This window comes from Haliotis asinina, chromosome 4, assembly GCF_037392515.1.
Source record: "Haliotis asinina isolate JCU_RB_2024 chromosome 4, JCU_Hal_asi_v2, whole genome shotgun sequence".
Classification (NCBI taxonomy): Eukaryota; Metazoa; Mollusca; class Gastropoda; order Lepetellida; family Haliotidae; genus Haliotis; species Haliotis asinina.
The window spans coordinates 34915915-34933858 of record NC_090283.1 but is presented as its reverse complement, the minus strand read 5'-3'; the positions used below and the strand labels follow the sequence as shown (position 1 = coordinate 34933858).

Sequence of the window (17944 nt, the reverse complement as noted above, 5' to 3'; positions counted from 1 at the left end):
TTGCAGTTCATGGAAATGCACCCCCATACCATAACGGAACCTCCCCCAAAGGCCACAGTCTCCTGGATGTTCCGTGGAGCCATTGCTGTGTTCCTCTGCCTCCAGACCCGAGTACGACCGTCCACCATGTGCAGCAAGAACCGGCTCTCATCTGAGAAATGGACCTTCCTCCAAGAGGCAATGTTCCAGTGCAAACGGTCATTACACCAGGCCAGTCGGGCTGCCTTATGGGCTGGAGACAGTCTGGGTCGCTTGATTGGCCTCCTTGCCCGGTATCCTGCAGCTTTCAGACGATTCCGAACAGTCCTGTTCGAGATGGGTCTCCCTGGAAGCCACTCCTGTCTCAACCGAGAGCTCGAGTCGAAGGACCTGCGCCGTACAAGTCTCAGTAAAGCTCTGTCCTCCCGGACTGTGGTCTTCCTGGGTCTTCCTGGTCTAGGCAGGTCTTTAACTTCATTAGTGGCCCGGTATTTTTTCAAAAGTTTTGAAATTATGGAATGATGTCGTCCGATTTGAGTCCCGATTTGTCTTAGAGACATACCAGCATTCCTCATGCCGATTATTTGCCAACGAGTGGCCTCTGATAATTTCCTACGTGCCATGACATTGAAATGAATGAAAAACCGAATGCAATCGACAACCTGCGCTTGTAAACACCCCAGGGAAAAAGTGCATTTTTCGAAAGTTGAGGTTAAAGCAATGCACGTGCGCTGTGCAAGCTTCACGCGCGTCATATCAACCCATGAAAAGCTCATGTTGTATGTCAATACATCAAAATTGAATAATCAATCATCAAAATTACTTCGTTAAACTTTGTTAAGTTTTTATGTGTCTTTGAATTTGGTGTTGCTTAATTAATTTCCATATGTATAGTTCATCGCAGGAAGTGAACGACTTACCATGCTAGAGGTGAGCACGTTTTGTATTTTAGGTGTAGGAAAACTGTCAGTGTCTGATTTTCTATCTGTCACATTGTCCCCAAAATTCATTCTGTGAAATAGAAGATACATGTGCGTATTCCAACCAAATATCTTTCCATACCGTCAGTATTCAAACCCACGAGCCTGCGAAACAATGTCTAGCTTCGCCTTTGTTCCCGTAAAGATGCATAAACTTATCAAAGTTTTAGATATCATTGCTGTATAAACCAAACGTTAAAATACACTAACATTTAGTGTAACTATCGAATTATGTTTGTGCCAATTTTGAATGGATTGTCCGCTAACTACACATTGCTGACCAAAAGGATTCTGCATGAATATAACGCTTTCTTCCTCGGACGCGAGGTTGTGGTCGAAGTGCCAATATTATCGTAAATATTACTATTATATTGACCTCCACCTCGCATCCAAGAGTGAAATTGTTATGTTATAAGCAATGTCATGCAAAATCCTATTGTCAATCAATAAAAAACATATTTTACTACCAGCAGAAAGTAATTTTGATTTTGTAAGTCAGACAGGGCGCCGGTATTTTTGAAAACGGTGAAGTCACGGACTTTGAATTACTAAGACTATGGTTTGTTGTCATCAAATTAGAAAATCAAAGCTACTTTTTACTTTACAGTAGTTAAATATGTATTTGAATCAAGACCAAAAGGGGTTGGCATGACACAACCTGTAACATAACATAAGCGAGGTCGGGGGCGAAGTGAAAATACTGCGCGATAAATTTCTTCACTTGCTAAATCTACTTGGTTTGCAAACGTATGTAGACACTTGTCAAAATAAGTCTTTATTTTTGGTCTCATTATCCTAATTACTTTATATCATACGTGTATACATTTTGAAACTTAACAAAAACAAGCGATCTGCGAATGTGTAACAGGAATGTAATATCTAGACATTTTATAGTTTGCCCATATGAATCATAATTCGCACACATGCCCTAGTGTATGTCGTCTGTATCATTACACTTCACGACGAAAACAATGATTCTGTTGAAAGCTACGACAACAAAATGCAAATATTAACATTAAAACACATTAAGTTAAAGGAGTAATGTCAGGCTAAAAACGTGTTCGAAGAATTTATACATCAATATCCATAAAACAAGTGATATATAATTCATCTGCAGATTCCCCAAGTGATGTGTCTTTTAACAGTCTAATATACGAAAACGTGATGTATCGTTTCAGGTATTTCACATTGCTGTATAGTTTCATTGGTTACCCAAGATAGCACACCTGGCAATTATTTGCGTCATTCTTTGAAAAGGTAATTTAGTTAGACAATAATGAGCAATCAGTCAATGTATTGGCGGTTAATCCTTTGAAAGAAGGGCGTAGTTTTTACATAGACACAGACACGAAAGAGTGTATTCAGTAAAGATTAGTAAATGTACATACATAAACACTAACTTTTGCACCTAGTCCATTTTTATTCCGCTTCTTTATCAATGAATTTGCAATTCAAATTGAAACTAATTGTTGAAATGGTATCCAGCTACACCCAGATGTGTTTCAACTTTTTCTTCTATTGTTTGCAGATCACATTGCTCTTATTTCAAATACAACTGTTGGTCTCCAGAAGCAAATCAATGAATTAGAAAGTTATTGCGAACAGTTTAAACTGAATGTGAATATGAGTAAAACAAGAAAGGAGGTAAAATTGTCTCGACACGAAACATGGTTCTATAAAGGCAACCAGATTGACTCAACAACTTCATACAAATATCTAGGTGTATATTTCACCAATCATCTTTCTTGGTCAACTCATGCAAAGTACGCATCTATTCAAGCACAAACGGTGTTATAGGCATATTGAAAAACTTAAAATACTTGGAGATTTAAACTTAGCATCCTTCTACAGAATATTTGATGTTAAAGTCAGTCCGATTCAATTATACGGGGCAGAAGTTTGGGGATCGCAATACTTTGACCAACTAGAAAGAGTTCATTTATTTGCCTGCAAGAAGTTTCTTGGGGTAAAGAGGAGCACACATAGTATACTGATTTATGGTGAGTGTGGTAGGTTTCCTCTTATTATAAATTCGCAAATTAAACAAATCAAATATTGGCAAAGACATTTACGTATGTCGTCTTACCGTTTACAAAAAAAATTGTTATGAAATGATGATTTTATATGACAGAAAAGGACACACAAATTAGTTTACGAAGGTAAAACATTTTTTATTTACAATAGGCTTTAGTCATATGTGGTATGAGCAGTATGTTGAGACTCCCTCAACGTTTATTAGGCTATTTACACAGAGATTGAAAGATATAGACCAACAGAACTGGCTTGAGAAACTTTCCACTTCTACGAAATGTGAACACTATGCATCCTTTAAGCCATACATTTATACCGAGCATTATCTGTCATGTGTCACGATAAAAAAAAATAGCACGTGTAGTTTAGCACGTTTTCGCTGTTCATCACATGACTTGTGTATCGAAAAAGGTAGGTTTATGAAGATAAACAGAGAAGACAGATTGTGTAAATCGTGCAATATTAATATATTAGAAAACTAATATATTTTTTTCGCTCATATGTCCATTGTATGATACGCTACGTAAAATGTACCTTAAAGAATTTTATTATGTCCATCCATCTATAGGTAAATTGTATTCCTTACTAAACTGCAAGAATCCTGATGTAATCCAGAATGTTGCTATGTTTATGCATCATGCTATGGAACTCAGGTAAGAGTAATTGCCACCGACCATCGTCCGAATGTCACAAAAAATGTTGTATGAAAACATAATAGCACATAATACTGTAAATACATGTATGTCTAAAATGATTCTATATACTGTACTTTATATTGTACTATAGGCTGTGGCCTTTGAGTACTGATTAAAAGATTGATTGATTGATTGACCTAATGACAAATGCCCATTTAAGTCCGCATAAAAGTAATTAATCAATCAGCGTGTTATCAGTTAATCCTTTGATCGATCAAGACATGATCAAATGGGGACCTGTGTCGGGTAATCTAAGTGGCGTTACCACTAATTATACATGTTATAAATTCATTAACTGAGCATCAAGTGAATGATGACAAATAACGTGTAGGTTTATACCACCTAACACGGATTACCACCAAGCGACACCAAATGATTTGGACAGAATCGTCTATGAAAACAAGGGCTGTAACCCGGAAACTATAGGCAAAGCAGGCGAGCAAAACTGAATGATAGTGGATAGTGAGAACATATAGCTTTCATTTTTCACAACAGCTTTCGCGATTTCATGTTTGTACAAACCTGTAAACGGAATACTCTACCCCCTGAAATATAGATGAATTCTGCATAGATCCTCATATCTATACCTACTATTACGTCCCAGAGACGCACCGCTCTGATTGGTTGAAATTTCGTTTGCGGTTGAGAATTGTGCACTGTTATCAAAAAGGTCGCTTTAAGGCAATTAAAGATCTAAATGAGCAGTTTTAATTACGGGGTTTCATTTATAACGATGCCAATGAGTGATTTATGCATTTGCACCCCCTAGAGTATATGTGATCTTTAACAGTATGAGGCTTTTGTTGTCGGTATATCCAGCTGCTGTTATGTAATCTTCGGATGACAAACACAAGTTTCCAACTACAGATAATATCCTGTGCGTTGCACCATTGCAGCATTCATTTACTAGTAAGTAAACGACCCACTGAATCGCGCGTGCAACAGCACAGTCGAGCTAACAACCTGGGATAACGTCTGTGTATTGTGCGGCGGAAGTTGCAGGAGACGGGGTTCTTAATGAAATTTATCTCCATCTGGTCTCATCTGCCTTTTAACCATTGTGAAGGAGCAATGTTTCTGTTTCAATGACAAACCATCAAGAATCCACTGTAACCTGTCTGTCTTGAGAAAGTTGTATTTTTTTTCAAACCACATAGCAAGAGAGATAAACTCATTGATTTCGCAGATCAATTTCAGGACACCATGCCAAATATGGGCACTTGAAGTGAAACTAATGATTGCAGTTTTGACAGATACTTTAGTCAATACTTCCATAAGATTCGTGGAAGGTGTTTGAATGTCAAAGTGAAAGTGCTGATCCCTAATCAGCCTCTAAAAGAAACATATTCCGAGACATAGCCTCAAAATTCCGATGCAGCGGTGTGTCTCAAACATAACCACTGGTTGTTATGGGATGGTCACCTCTGCTTCTGCGTCAGTCACGTACAGACAACAGAAGCTACTTTTGTTGTTCCTCATTAAGCAATGGTGAAAACAATAGCCCTGAAACAATCAGATGTACAATATAACAATGTAGGAATATACACATGCTATTAACACAGATATACACATATAATTCATACATATGCTATAACTTTGTAAAATAGTTGCTTCAGTAACCAATTACTGTGCACAAAATGTGTTTCATTCGATATAGATGATACATAAACAATACATAAACCTACCAGGTGTCTGGGCCGAGGGGTATTTCACACTATAAGTAAATAAACTAGCCAAATTACGTCAGAATGCGATCCAAAGATATGTCCCAGCAAATGGACATATGATATATCAACACTGGCGATTGAATATGGAGTGACCACAAACCTTGTAATGTGTAAGAGTGTAAAGTCTAACTGAAAGCCCAAGCTGGCTATGAAGACAAAAGGACCTAAGTGGGAAAGGGTTTATGTTATTGTGTTGTGTGGTGAACATGCGTTATATGGTTTGATTCCCGGTGAAAATATATTTAGGCGCTGGGACAGGTCTTCCTTCAGAGTGATGGCATCATGAATACAAATACTATCAACACTATGCATACATTTTGAAGCAGGCTGCAAGGCAACTTGGAGACTATGATGAGACGAGAACAGATATAACCATATCCGAATATGTTGAGGACAGCGGTAGTGAGCTCAGCGACCGCCTCACCACTCCTTACAGCTGTGCAGCAGTATACGTATTCGCATAGAGTCTGAGTTTGCACTTTGTTTTCGGACCGTATCTCTAAGACTTTATGTTTTATCAATGAAAATGATACGTCATGTCATAACTGTAGACTAAACATGCCACAAATCACGTACCACCTCACGCTGCTAACTGCAATGTCTTTTTCAGTAACTTAAGAAATATATCGTGTGCGACCTTTCTAGATGACCATTGTAAGACTGGTTTCTGTCTCCATGTGATGATTTACTTTTCGTTATTTTGTCGTTACGGTGCACCCGTGGTTGTAACCTCGTCACTGTACTGTACTGCACCCCACTGACGGTGTACCCTTGATTGTATGCTAGTGGCAATGTACCCATGGTTGTGTGCTCGTCACAGTACATCCGTGAAGTCCTGCATCTTCGTGTCAATCTACTCGTGGTTGTACGCCGCTGGAATATTGCTGAGTGCGACGTAAAACTAAACTCACTTACTCACTCGTGGTTGTACACGTGATGATGTACCCGTGGCTGTACCCTCGTGACGATGTACCCTTGATTGCATGCTCGTGACTATGTACGTTTGACTGCATGTGTTCTTGTGACGATGTACGTTTTACCAGTGTTAATCTACAATCTCTAGAGACTCCCTGGTTTTACAGTGTTCTTGTGACGATCTACGTTTTACCGGTGATAATCTACAATCTCTAGAGACTCCCTGGTTTTACAGTGTTCTTGTGACGATCTACGTTTTACCGGTGATAATCTACAATCTCTAGAGACTCCCTGGTTTTACAGTGTTCTTGTGACGATCTACGTTTTACCGGTGATGATCTACAATCTCTAGAGACTCCCTGGTTTTACAGTGTTCTTGTGACGATCTACGTTTTACCGGTGATGATCTACAATCTCTAGAGACTCCCTGGTTTTACAGAGTTCTTGTGACGATCTACGTTTTACCGGTGATAATCTACAATCTCTAGAGACTCCCTGGTTTTACAGTGTTCTTGTGACGATGTACCACTCGAATAACTAGAAGGCAATACGTTTTGATCGTACGCGATAGACTGACACGATACCGTGAGTGATCTTACGTAATTCAGTGTGTATGTTTGCACAGGTTATCGGGCTGATCTACAATCAGCTACTTCCTGAATCCCGTACGTTGGGTCATGGCAAGGTGGTGGAGAACGACAGTCTGTAGTTACTGTTCACTCAGGTTTCCCCACTGCCGGCGTATGTGGGGTCAAATCCTACTGTACTGCATGTCAAGCGAGGAAACCACACCCACAACAGTTTTTAGCAATGTTAGTGACTGACAGGCAGCGACTTTAGATGGTCTCTTTCCTCCTTCCACCCAGAATGACCGTCGTCGCCATATTTTACACCCGCTTCTTACATGTTCAAACAGCCATACATATGAATGGCGATGTTTCGTCGTAGCGCGGAAGAAAATGGTTAAAACCTACCTACCGTTTCCGTGTAGATTATTTCGCACAGAATGTGATATTTAAAGGGTAAACCGAATGGCTTATAGAGTAAGCCTTGTTAGGCTACTAGTGAATTATGAAACAACTGCTTTTATCTGTGTCTTAATTCAGCGCCATCATTACCTGTGTGTGTGCAAGATATGTGAGTAGAAATATAAGCATGTTCAACTGGGTTCCTGACAGTCATACACTTGTGAGCAGAAATATATGCATAGTCAACTGGGATCCAGACAGTCATACACTTGTGAGAAGAAGTATAAGAATGGAAAACTGGGATCCAGACAGTCATACACTTGTGAGTAGAAATATAAGCATGGTCAACTGGGATCCAGACAGCCAAACACTCGTGAGTAGAAATATAAGCATGGTCAATTGGGTTCCAGACATTCATACACTTGTGATTAAAAATATAGACAGGGTCAACTGGGTTCCAGACAGTCATACACTTGATGACTGAAAATATAAGCATGGTCAACTGGGATCCAGACAGTCAACACTTGTGAGTAGAAATGTAAGCATGGTCAACTGAGATCCAATCTGCACAACAAGCTCTGGAAAAATCATTAAAAAACAATCATTAAAAGGTACTTGTAAATTTATTTGCAATACTTTATTATTACAAGGAAAAGCAGGGGGACATTGAAACCTATGAGTGGAAACTTGACTGTACAGATATATATGTGGAATATATCATACAACACATACAAATATATACAACAGTAGCACCTGTAGTACTCATGGAAATACGGTTAAAATAGTTTTTTGCTTGTATTTCGGAATTTTGAACACAAAAAAAGTTTGATTGTTAAATATTCTACAACTATGTTTTATTGCAACTTTTGCTTGTAACACTTTTTGTAAATTCAACTGAAATAGATGAGTTTACTGGAGCCCAAATCGTGTCAGTTTCAATGCTTGAAATTTCAGCAAAGTCAAAATGTATGTTTCTCATGCAAACTAAAGTATACAAATGGAATGTATACATTTCATGAAAAATGTCCAAATTGATAAACAAAAGAACTGATTTAGGGATCTTCTCATTAGACTTTTCATGCCTGTACTCTTGTTGAAAGTTTACTATTTTTATGAGTTCATTCATAGCTTTGAGAGTCATTTTCACAATCACTATGGCAACACCCATGCAAATCCATCTTCCTGTCTAAAGAGTGCTGCAGGTAGTTGTTACCATCCATTGTTGATTGTTATGTTTCTAAATTTGTTAATGATATGCACATTTTTGCTATTTTCACCTGCAAAATGGCATTTTGGATGATGATTAGAGAGCCAAATTAAAAGGCCCAGAAGGGAAAAGCCTAGTCATTTTGATATTTGTTATGACTACTTTTGAATGAATTTGAAAAAATAATCACCAAAATCCATTTTATTTCTATTTCCTCGAGTACTTTAATACATAGAGACATATAGAATGTAGGTCTCCCTCTGTTGGCAGGAGGCAAGTTAATGACTATTGCTACTATTTACTGAGACAGCATCTGCAAACTAGACCAAGCTTTATGGGCCCATAGTGTGGCCCTGTATTCCTGAATAGGGGAGGCAGGATGAAGGTATATTGTTACTGCTTCTTTGTTAGATATGATGCTTCCCTTGACCGCTCTACCACTAGAGCACTTGACCAACTCAATTTGTACTTCCTGGAAGTTGGTGCCAGGGTACAAGCTCACAGTTGTGGTGTTCAGTAGACTGGGCATGTGTGTAGCACAGCATCATAATTAGGAACAGAAAACAAAACAAAAAGTTAGAAATCCATAACTGAAGTAAATCTCTCAGTTTGAAAATATATTACAGGGCAGCCCTCTGGGTTGCACTACACTATAAGCGTCCAGACATCTGATGATGACAGAAAGGACTCTGAAGTCACCTTACTATGAGTCTGTACCATACACTGGTACAGTATTGAAGTGAATACCCTACATTTATACTGAGGAGTGTGGTATCTGTACAGGGTGAACATGCTATACAATCCGAGTGCGGCTGCCTTTAGTTGGAACTGTTACACTTCTCCTGATGAACACACCACTATCACCGTAGCTCTTCTTCTTTGCTGACCCAGATCTCTTCTTGCGGGACCTTTGTCTCAAGTCCTCATCACTCATCTGAAACATGCAGTTATTTCAGACTGACACATAACACACTGAAACAAACATGTTGCAGGCACATGTACACACAGACACAAGATCAGTTAGGTAAGGCAGGGTTCTACATTGCCTTTCGTATTATTGTATGTACATACAGGCTGCACATGCATGCAGATGCTGGGTACTCACAATCATTAAGCAGGTCTCGCTGGGTACTTACATGGTCCATCTTTGTGTTGTCCAGGTGTGAACGCAGGAAGGCCAGCTCCCGCCGGAAGTCGTCCAGCTGACACTCCAGTTTCTCTCGCTTGACCCTCTCATACTCCAGCAGTGTCTCCAACTCCTTGATGGTGCTGCAAAGACCAAGCTCACGTGAACACCTCAGTATGCAACAACATCTGAACAAATGTATGCCTCTCTTATAGCTTGTGTACATACTGACTCATATACAGTCCATTTGGCTCAAAAGGCTCAAAAGGTGTACGAGAAAGGATGGAGACTGCACAGCACAGGTTAATGAATCAATAACTTCTGTCGACAGTTGTGCATGTGCTTCTTGAACATTATATGTTTACTGCTTTTTGAGTTAGACTGTAATTAATCGAGACGCTTTTGAGTCAAACAGAATGTAGTTCCAGATATTTCCTCAGATAGTTCACGTGGCAACCATCAGACAGAAATAGAATCATGAATATATCATTGTAAAAGTGCACATCTCCCCTCCATATATCAGAGTGGAAATTATCTCTCCTTATATCAGGGTGGACTTACTGATCCTTGTCTCTCATCAGTTGTAAGCGATGTCTGTCCTCCACCATGGTGCCACCAAGCTGGCTGAAGTTTTTCTTGGCAATCTCCAGGAGACGCTCCAGTTCATCCACACGCATCTTGGCACGACCTGTCATTACAAAAACAGCTTAATGACATTTACCCTAAAGCAACAATGGCAGATGTGTAGGGATCATGTGCTTAGATGATAGAGACATAACTGTACGCTTATTGTTGATCAATCATGATCTACATCAGTAGAAGTACGTTTGAGAGAATATTATATAACAAAACTTCGTGAAGAAGTCATTGTTGTGGTGGACATGGTCCGGAAGCCTACCCCTGGCCATAGCCTCATTGGACCGAGTATCTCCGCCCATCTCCTCTTCGCGGGGCTCGTCAACAACTACTTCAGTATCCTGCTCTGTGTCACCTCCAAGAAGCTTGATGCAGGCCAGCTGCGAGAACCTGCGAGCCACATCCTTTGGAGTTTCTCCAGCTTGGTTCATGATGGCCATGTCTGCCCCCATCTCTGTAAGCCACTGTAGCACGTGGATGTGGCCCTGGCCAGCGGCTGGACAATAACACATGGGACATATGGTACTTGTTTCAGCAAAGTATATATATTTTAGAAGCTTTACTTAAATGAATATGTTGAGATATGATTCTCTTACAGTCTCTAAGTCTTTTAATAACTTTGTGAGACCTCCTTGCCTTGCAATACATGACTGACTGAACCTAGGTACACTACATATCAGAGTTCCTGAGAAATCATATGACAGTGTATCATAATATTTAACCACTTCTTTCTCCATATCCTTAATATTAGTAAGTCCTTTTTGCACTATTCTGTCCTTCATTAGTCCCTACACATCTGAATAGGGTTAAGATCTGGGCTGTAGCTGGGCCAGTAAAAAAACTTGAACATTTATGTCCGACAACCATAGTTTTGTGTAGGCCTCACAGTGTTTGGGGTTTTTATGAGACTGGAAAGTGCAGCTGTCTTCATATAGTCTTCAGGTAGATGGAAGGAGATGATCATTTATGATGTCAACACATAGCTCCTTTGTCAAATTTCCAGCGAAAATACACAACATTGTCACTCTTTTGCATAAGTAACACCCCAAATCATACTGAACCAGCTTCCTTTTTCCTTCTGCTGTCAAATGTGCCATGTCAAGAAAGGGAACCGTCTGGCAACACCAAGGGAGATAACTCTTGATGCAGTAAGGTTCATTATGAAGCATACAAGCGTTGACTCCAATATTGAGTACCTAACTACATAATGTAACACCTGTTTCAAAATTATGTTATCTATGATAGGAAACAAAGATTTTCTCAATAATTTCTGGGAAAACTGTGAATTTGGATAAAGCAAGTGTGCCTACCTTTGTGAGCTGGTGTTGATCCCTTGTCATCCCTCTCATTAATGTTTACAACACCATTCTCCACCAACATTCTCACATGATCCAAGTCTCCATTGGAGGCCGCAACATGTGCAGGGAATGCCAGATCTACAACACAAAGGTACTTGTATTAGACAGGATGCTTGTTCTACAAAACAGAGGCACTTGTATTAGACAGGATGCTTGTTCTACAAAACCGAGGCACTTGTATTAGACAGGATGCTTGTTCTACAAAACAGAGGTACTTGTATTAGACAGGATGCTTGTTCTACAAAACAGAGGTACTTGTATTAGACAGGATGCTTGTTCTACAACACAGAGGCACTTGTATTAGACAGGATGCTTGTTCTACAACAGAGGCACTTGTATTAGACAGGATGCTTGTTCTACAACACAGAGCTACATGTATCAGAGGACGTGGTACAGGGAATGCTTAACCTACAACGCCAAGGTACTTGCATCAGACAGAACACGAGGCAAAGATGTTTAGCACTCATGTCTGACATCGATGCATGACACTTATGTCTGATACAGGTGTCCAACACTGATTTCTGAAAGAGATGTCTGATACAGGTGTCTAAACACTGATTTCTCACATAAATGTCTGAGACAGATATCTAACACTGATTTTTGAGACAGATGTTCTCACACAGATTTCTGATATAGATGTCTGATACAGGTGCCTAACACTGATTTCTGATACACATGTCTGATACAGGTGTCTAACACTGATTTCTGATACAGATGTCTGATACAGATGTCTAACACTGATTTCTGATGTAGATGTCTGGCACAGGTGTCTAACATTGATTTCTGATACAAATGTCTGAGACAGATATACAATAGTGATGTCTGATATAGGCGTTTAACACTGATTTCTGATACAACTACCGGTGACAGATGTCTGATACAGATGTCTGATACAGGTGTTTAACACTGACTTCTGATGCATATGTCTGAGACAGATGTCTAACACTGATTTCTGATACAGATGCCTGATACAGGTGTCTAATATTGATTTCTGATACAGATGTCTGACACTGATGTCTGAAACTCACTCTCAGCCTCCACTGGGTGATCTCTCTCCCACTCTATGTTGTTGATGTACTCCAGGATGTTTTCCTTGTAGAACTGTTGGGCCAGGTCTTTGGGCGTTTCCCCGTTGTCGTTCCTAGCACCTAGTGTGTGCATGGTGTTGCCGGAGTTGGTGACGATGTACTTGAGGCAGGGCAGGTGACCCTCCATAGCTGCCAGGTGGGCTGCACACACACCACAATGGAATCAATGGATATGTATAGACTGGAACCATACATAAAGAATCTCACCCAAGTGTCTACTGATATCAAATATAACACAAGTTGATAAAGTAACAAATATCTGAGACTTGACCAGTATATTTTTACTTTATATCAACGAGTGTTGATATAACTGATATCAGTAGATACGAGGGTGAGATTCTATTTATCATCTAAATCATTCTTCATTAGTTTCAATGAAAAATGTACATCTCTGAACACAGTACTGCCAGTGCAGCGATGTCATAGCATTGTGACATCATCAACTTCATGATGTGATAGCATTGTCAGAGCACTGTACAAAATCTACTGTCATATGATATCTCCTAGGAGCTATTGTCTGATCTCACACAAGTGATATCTTCTGTGGAACAAATTTTGGACTATAAATAATAAAACCATCATACTATTAACTAGATATATTTAAAAGATGACTCCATGAAAACTCACTAGCCAGTCTAGAGACTGGAGATTTACTGGCCCAAGAGGATTTTACTAGCCAGGGTCTAATGGGCTAGTGGCTATATTGCACACTGGGCTGTGTACATACCTGGTGTGTTGCCATTGTTTTCCACTTCATCAAGATAACCACCCCATTTAACTAGCAACTGGATGCATCCCAGACGGCCATGATATGCGGATGAGTGGATCGGTGTCCATCCATGCTTGTCCAGGGCATTCACATCCTGCCATAAATTCACCACTGTCATCAGAATTTGTCTTTTATTGCAGTAGTTTATGACTATGTACATAACCGCCTGTATCACAGATAGAATTAATGGTTCAGTTCAGTGTATGGTGTGTGAAAGGGAGGCGCTGAGACTTACCACTCCTGTCCTCAGTATGGTGTGGAGGCTGAAGGAGTTGCCATGGGCGGCTGCCAAGTGTAGAGGGGTGCTGCCACGAGTGTCCTTCCCTGTCAGACTAATACCATTGTTAGCCAGGGCCTGGAAGCACAACACAACTGTAAATGTATGTATTCCAGACCCTCAATCACTTCATGACATTGTGGCTTAACACTGCTGTGTTTCTCAGTGCACCGATTCAATGGGCTATTACTCAGAGGACTAAGTCAAAATATATCATCATTTATCAATCCACTTTACATAAGAAAGGAAGATGGCATATACTTATTGTACTGGAGATATTACTTTGTTTGGGTCTGACAAACTCTTGACCATGACTGGCTCAAGTAAAATGTATGTTCCATTCCTCCTGGATGATTCAGATTCATGTTTTGATAGTTTGAAGCCTCATGTCAGATGCATGAGTGGAGAGTGTTGGGAGAAGTTGCAGAAATTCTGTTGGTCCTGATCTCTGATATCAGCAATAACTCACGGGGTCCGGTCATGGGACTAACTCACCTGGAGACAGCCAACCTAACCCCTGATATCAGCAACTCACCTGGAGGCAGCCGTCCTGACCTCTAATGGCAGCAATATGTCCAGGGGTCCAGCCACGGGGCGTAGTCACAGTGGCATCTGCACCATGCCAGAGCAACCAGTGCACACACTGAAAGTAAATGTACACTCACAGATTGCAGAATTTGTTTCACCAAAACATGGATGAAATGAAAATGCCTTTTGTCCAATATATATTAACCAAAAAATTAAACATAAATTTGTTTATTATTAGACCACTTTAGACACAGGTTATGTTATATGCAGACCTAGTGAGACTTAGGCCATATGAAGCAAGGGCCACATAGACCATGCAAGTCGCTGATCATATGAAACACAGATCATATGAGACACTGACCACATGAGCCACAGACCATGTGAGACACAGCCCATATGAGACACAGATCATTTGAGACACCGACTATATGAGACGGACCATGTGAGACACAAATCGTAGGAGACACTGAGCACATCAGACAGACCATGTGAGACAAAGATCATTTGAGACACCCACCACATGAGCCACAGACCATGTGAGACACAGATCACATAACGTATAGACCATGTTAGATGCAAACCTAATGAAACATAGACCATATGAGACACAAACCTAAAGAGACACAGATCATATGAGACAAAGATCATATAGGACAGAGACCATGTGAGGCACAGATCATATGAGACCTAGATAATGCAAGATACAGATCATATGGGGCACAGGCCATACGAGATACAGATCATTGAGAACTGTTCACGTGAGACACAGACCATGTGAGACACAGACCATAAGAGACACAACAGACCATGTGAGACACAAACATGGGGACCAAACAATCTAGGGTAGTTTCTGTTTCTCACTATCACCTGTGCACATGCATGATTCAGTAGGAGTACAGAGCTATGTTAAACACTGAATGTTGTAACGAGAGAGTATTTTCTGTAAACTGTATTACTGATCAAGTGATAATTATTATGGGTCACATTTCGCATCATAAATGTTCAGTGCTTTTAGTATTTTGGCTGGAGGCCTTTAAGGAAGTGCTCTAGAGTTGCCTCCCTTGATTAATTGTTATCCTTCCAGGAGACTACTAGAGAATTCTACGTTGATGGTGACAGTCGTACGTGCTCGAATATTCACGAATCAGTGACCGTGTATATAAAGGATGGTGGGTGTGTTGAGACGAGACACAGACACACATAATAACCAGAGTACATCATTCGGCCATCATCAATCTTCGTCAATACTTGACCTACAACCACCACCTGACCGCTTGCTGTCTTACATTCAGTAAAACTGTTTCTCACTCTCACACCAAGACTTCGGTGAGTTGACATTATATCTGTGACACATTACTTTAGACTTGACTCAGTTGCATTGTACATGAAACCTCTGTTGTAATCTTTTGTATCTTGCCTTTGTTTTTGCTGAATACAATTATTGAAAATTTCAGACTTCTCAGTGTTATATTTTGTTGGTTCTGAGGGGATTTCTCATACCTTTTGTCACGGCCATTTTTAACTGTAACAAAATGAAAACAAAATACCTTCAATAAGAACTAAAATTGAGGGGCATGAAAATATTTAACAATTTTCCTGGGAACCTGTCTTACCTCTAAGGCCCCTACATTACATGCTGCATGGAGTGGGGTGAAGTTGTCTCGTTCATCAACCTCATTGATACTGGCACCATTCTTGACCATTGCCTCCAGGTGGAACACATCACTGTTCTTCACAACATCATGGATTGTCTGGCTCTGGCCTGGTACTCTCTGAGCTGTGGTACCTGCAGGGAGTTTGGATATATTACTCATGTCAGAATAACTGGGTCTCTCTTTGAGCTGTTAGTACCTGCAGGGCTATTGGATATATCACCTGTGTCAGAATTACTGGGTCGCTGTTTGAGTCCTGCTACCTCCAAGGATATTGGATATATATTACCCTTGTCAGAAATACTGGGTTTCTTTTTGAGCTATGGTACCTGCAGGGATATAGGATATATTGATATATTACCCTTGTCAGAAGTACTGGGTTTCTTTTTGAGCTATGGTACCTGCAGGGATATAGGATATATTTCCCTTGTCAGAAGTACTAGGTCTCTTTTTGAGCTATGGTACCTGCAGGAATATTGGATATATTTCCCTTGTCAGAATGTACTGGCTCTATCTATCTCTATTGTTACAGCATTAAGTAAAAATGACAAAGTGTTCTGCTGTTGAATATATGCAAACTGACTATGTTTCATGTGCTAGCATATTGACTGCACATGTATTCAGTGATTAAAATTCCCCCTGCCCAGTGAACTGTTCCCAGTCATGTCGAAAATTATGTTCATGATACCAAGCCTCATCTCCACAAAGTGTACAGGTCATTGTGGTGTGGATTGTTTTCTTTCAGTCTCACAATAATCGACAGTGGAGATGTCAGAATACATGACCATTTTACCAACTGATCTGATAGGTAATGTCATAATGATCAATACATTTCACCCAGATACATTTAAATGTTCAGTAGTTGTTCTGAGAATATATGTGTGTATATTTCAGGGTATTTGAACATACCCTAGAAACATGATGTACTTGATATACACATACTGTAACAGTTCCATCAGGTACATTATGATATGAAAATTGGGAACATATTATCCAGGATTCTTTTGCAAAACATCATGTCACACACCAGTTTGTATGCCCCTTTTCGATATTTTGTTGGTTTGGAGTTCAGATAGTATCAGTGAATGGGTACACCAGTGGAGCAACTGTTATAACTCATACTGACATATCTCAAATTTCCCAGAGAACTCGCAATGTTTTTGCAACATTGTGAGAAGGTTGTAGATGGGTAACGTCAGGCTACAACGTTGTAACCGGTAACAACGAAAGCATAATTAATGTCGTGACAACTCTCTGACAACCTCATGAAGAAGTAAGGATGTACTCCGACACGTTGTGCTCCTCGTGATGGAGCAGTTGACATCCATGAACTCGATATCACTTTCTGTTGTGACAATGTGAAATTGTTAGCTGTGTTGACATCCGTGTGAAAAATAGCTAATCTTGGGTGAGTTGGTCATATTCACTCAGACATCCTTTAGTTAGCGATTGTAGTTAGCGGCTGTGAAGAGTAACACGACCAGAACTGACAATAACATGGGATCATAACAGCAGATCACACATAACACAGCACTTGTTGATTGAAATGATTCCACGCTAGACCACCTTATACCAATTATAGAAACATTGCACTTGGGTTCAAGATGTTTTGTGAGCGTTCATTAACTGTAGAGGTTTCCAGTGATCTAATCTGACACTAGAAGAGCAACATTTACCTGGCATATCGAATACTCGAAAAGATCAAAGCCAACCACCAGATCCGCCCGTCGGGGTTTGTTTACGTTGTTGCGGGACAACGCGCACATGCTCCGCGCAAACTCGGAGTTCAGACCACACCTGGAACGGGATCACCCTTTACGGAATCGCTGTGTTAATTGTTAAATACTTTCATTTTTTGTGTGATCGCATTTTTTACTGGTACAGAATTAGTGTTAAAAGTGAATTTATATAATTCCCTTGTCTTGTGTGACAAAATGGACAATAGTTGAAGTAGAAACCTGATCAATCGAAGGCTGTTGTTGCCATTCCGTAAGACAATAATATGCAA

The 17944-nt window shown here is 40.1% G+C and overlaps 1 protein-coding gene across 1 annotated transcript; it reads right to left on the bottom strand.

Moving 5' to 3' along the window:
• Positions 1-7899: 7899 nt before the first annotated feature.
• On the bottom strand, positions 7900-17691 carry LOC137282453 (ankyrin repeat domain-containing protein 42-like). The gene is made up of 11 exons (XM_067814208.1): positions 17613-17691; positions 15898-16070; positions 14292-14399; positions 13715-13834; positions 13438-13573; positions 12651-12851; positions 11575-11700; positions 10527-10760; positions 10190-10316; positions 9639-9771; positions 7900-9436 (listed from the first exon to the last, which is right to left on the bottom strand). Exons 1-11 carry the CDS (start codon positions 17617-17619, stop codon positions 9296-9298), a joined length of 1506 nt encoding a protein of 501 aa, XP_067670309.1. The 5' UTR covers positions 17620-17691; the 3' UTR covers positions 7900-9295.
• Positions 17692-17944: the final 253 nt, after the last annotated feature.

Excerpts from the sequence above, each read along its gene's own strand:
- LOC137282453 (XM_067814208.1), bottom strand. Across the intron at positions 12,852-13,437 it reads AAACAATGGCAACACACCAG|CCCACCTGGCAGCTATGGAG; the intron begins GTATGTACACAG and ends GTGTGTGTGCAG. Across the intron at positions 9,772-10,189 it reads CTGATGAGAGACAAGGATCA|CACCATCAAGGAGTTGGAGA; the intron begins GTAAGTCCACCC and ends TGGTCTTTGCAG.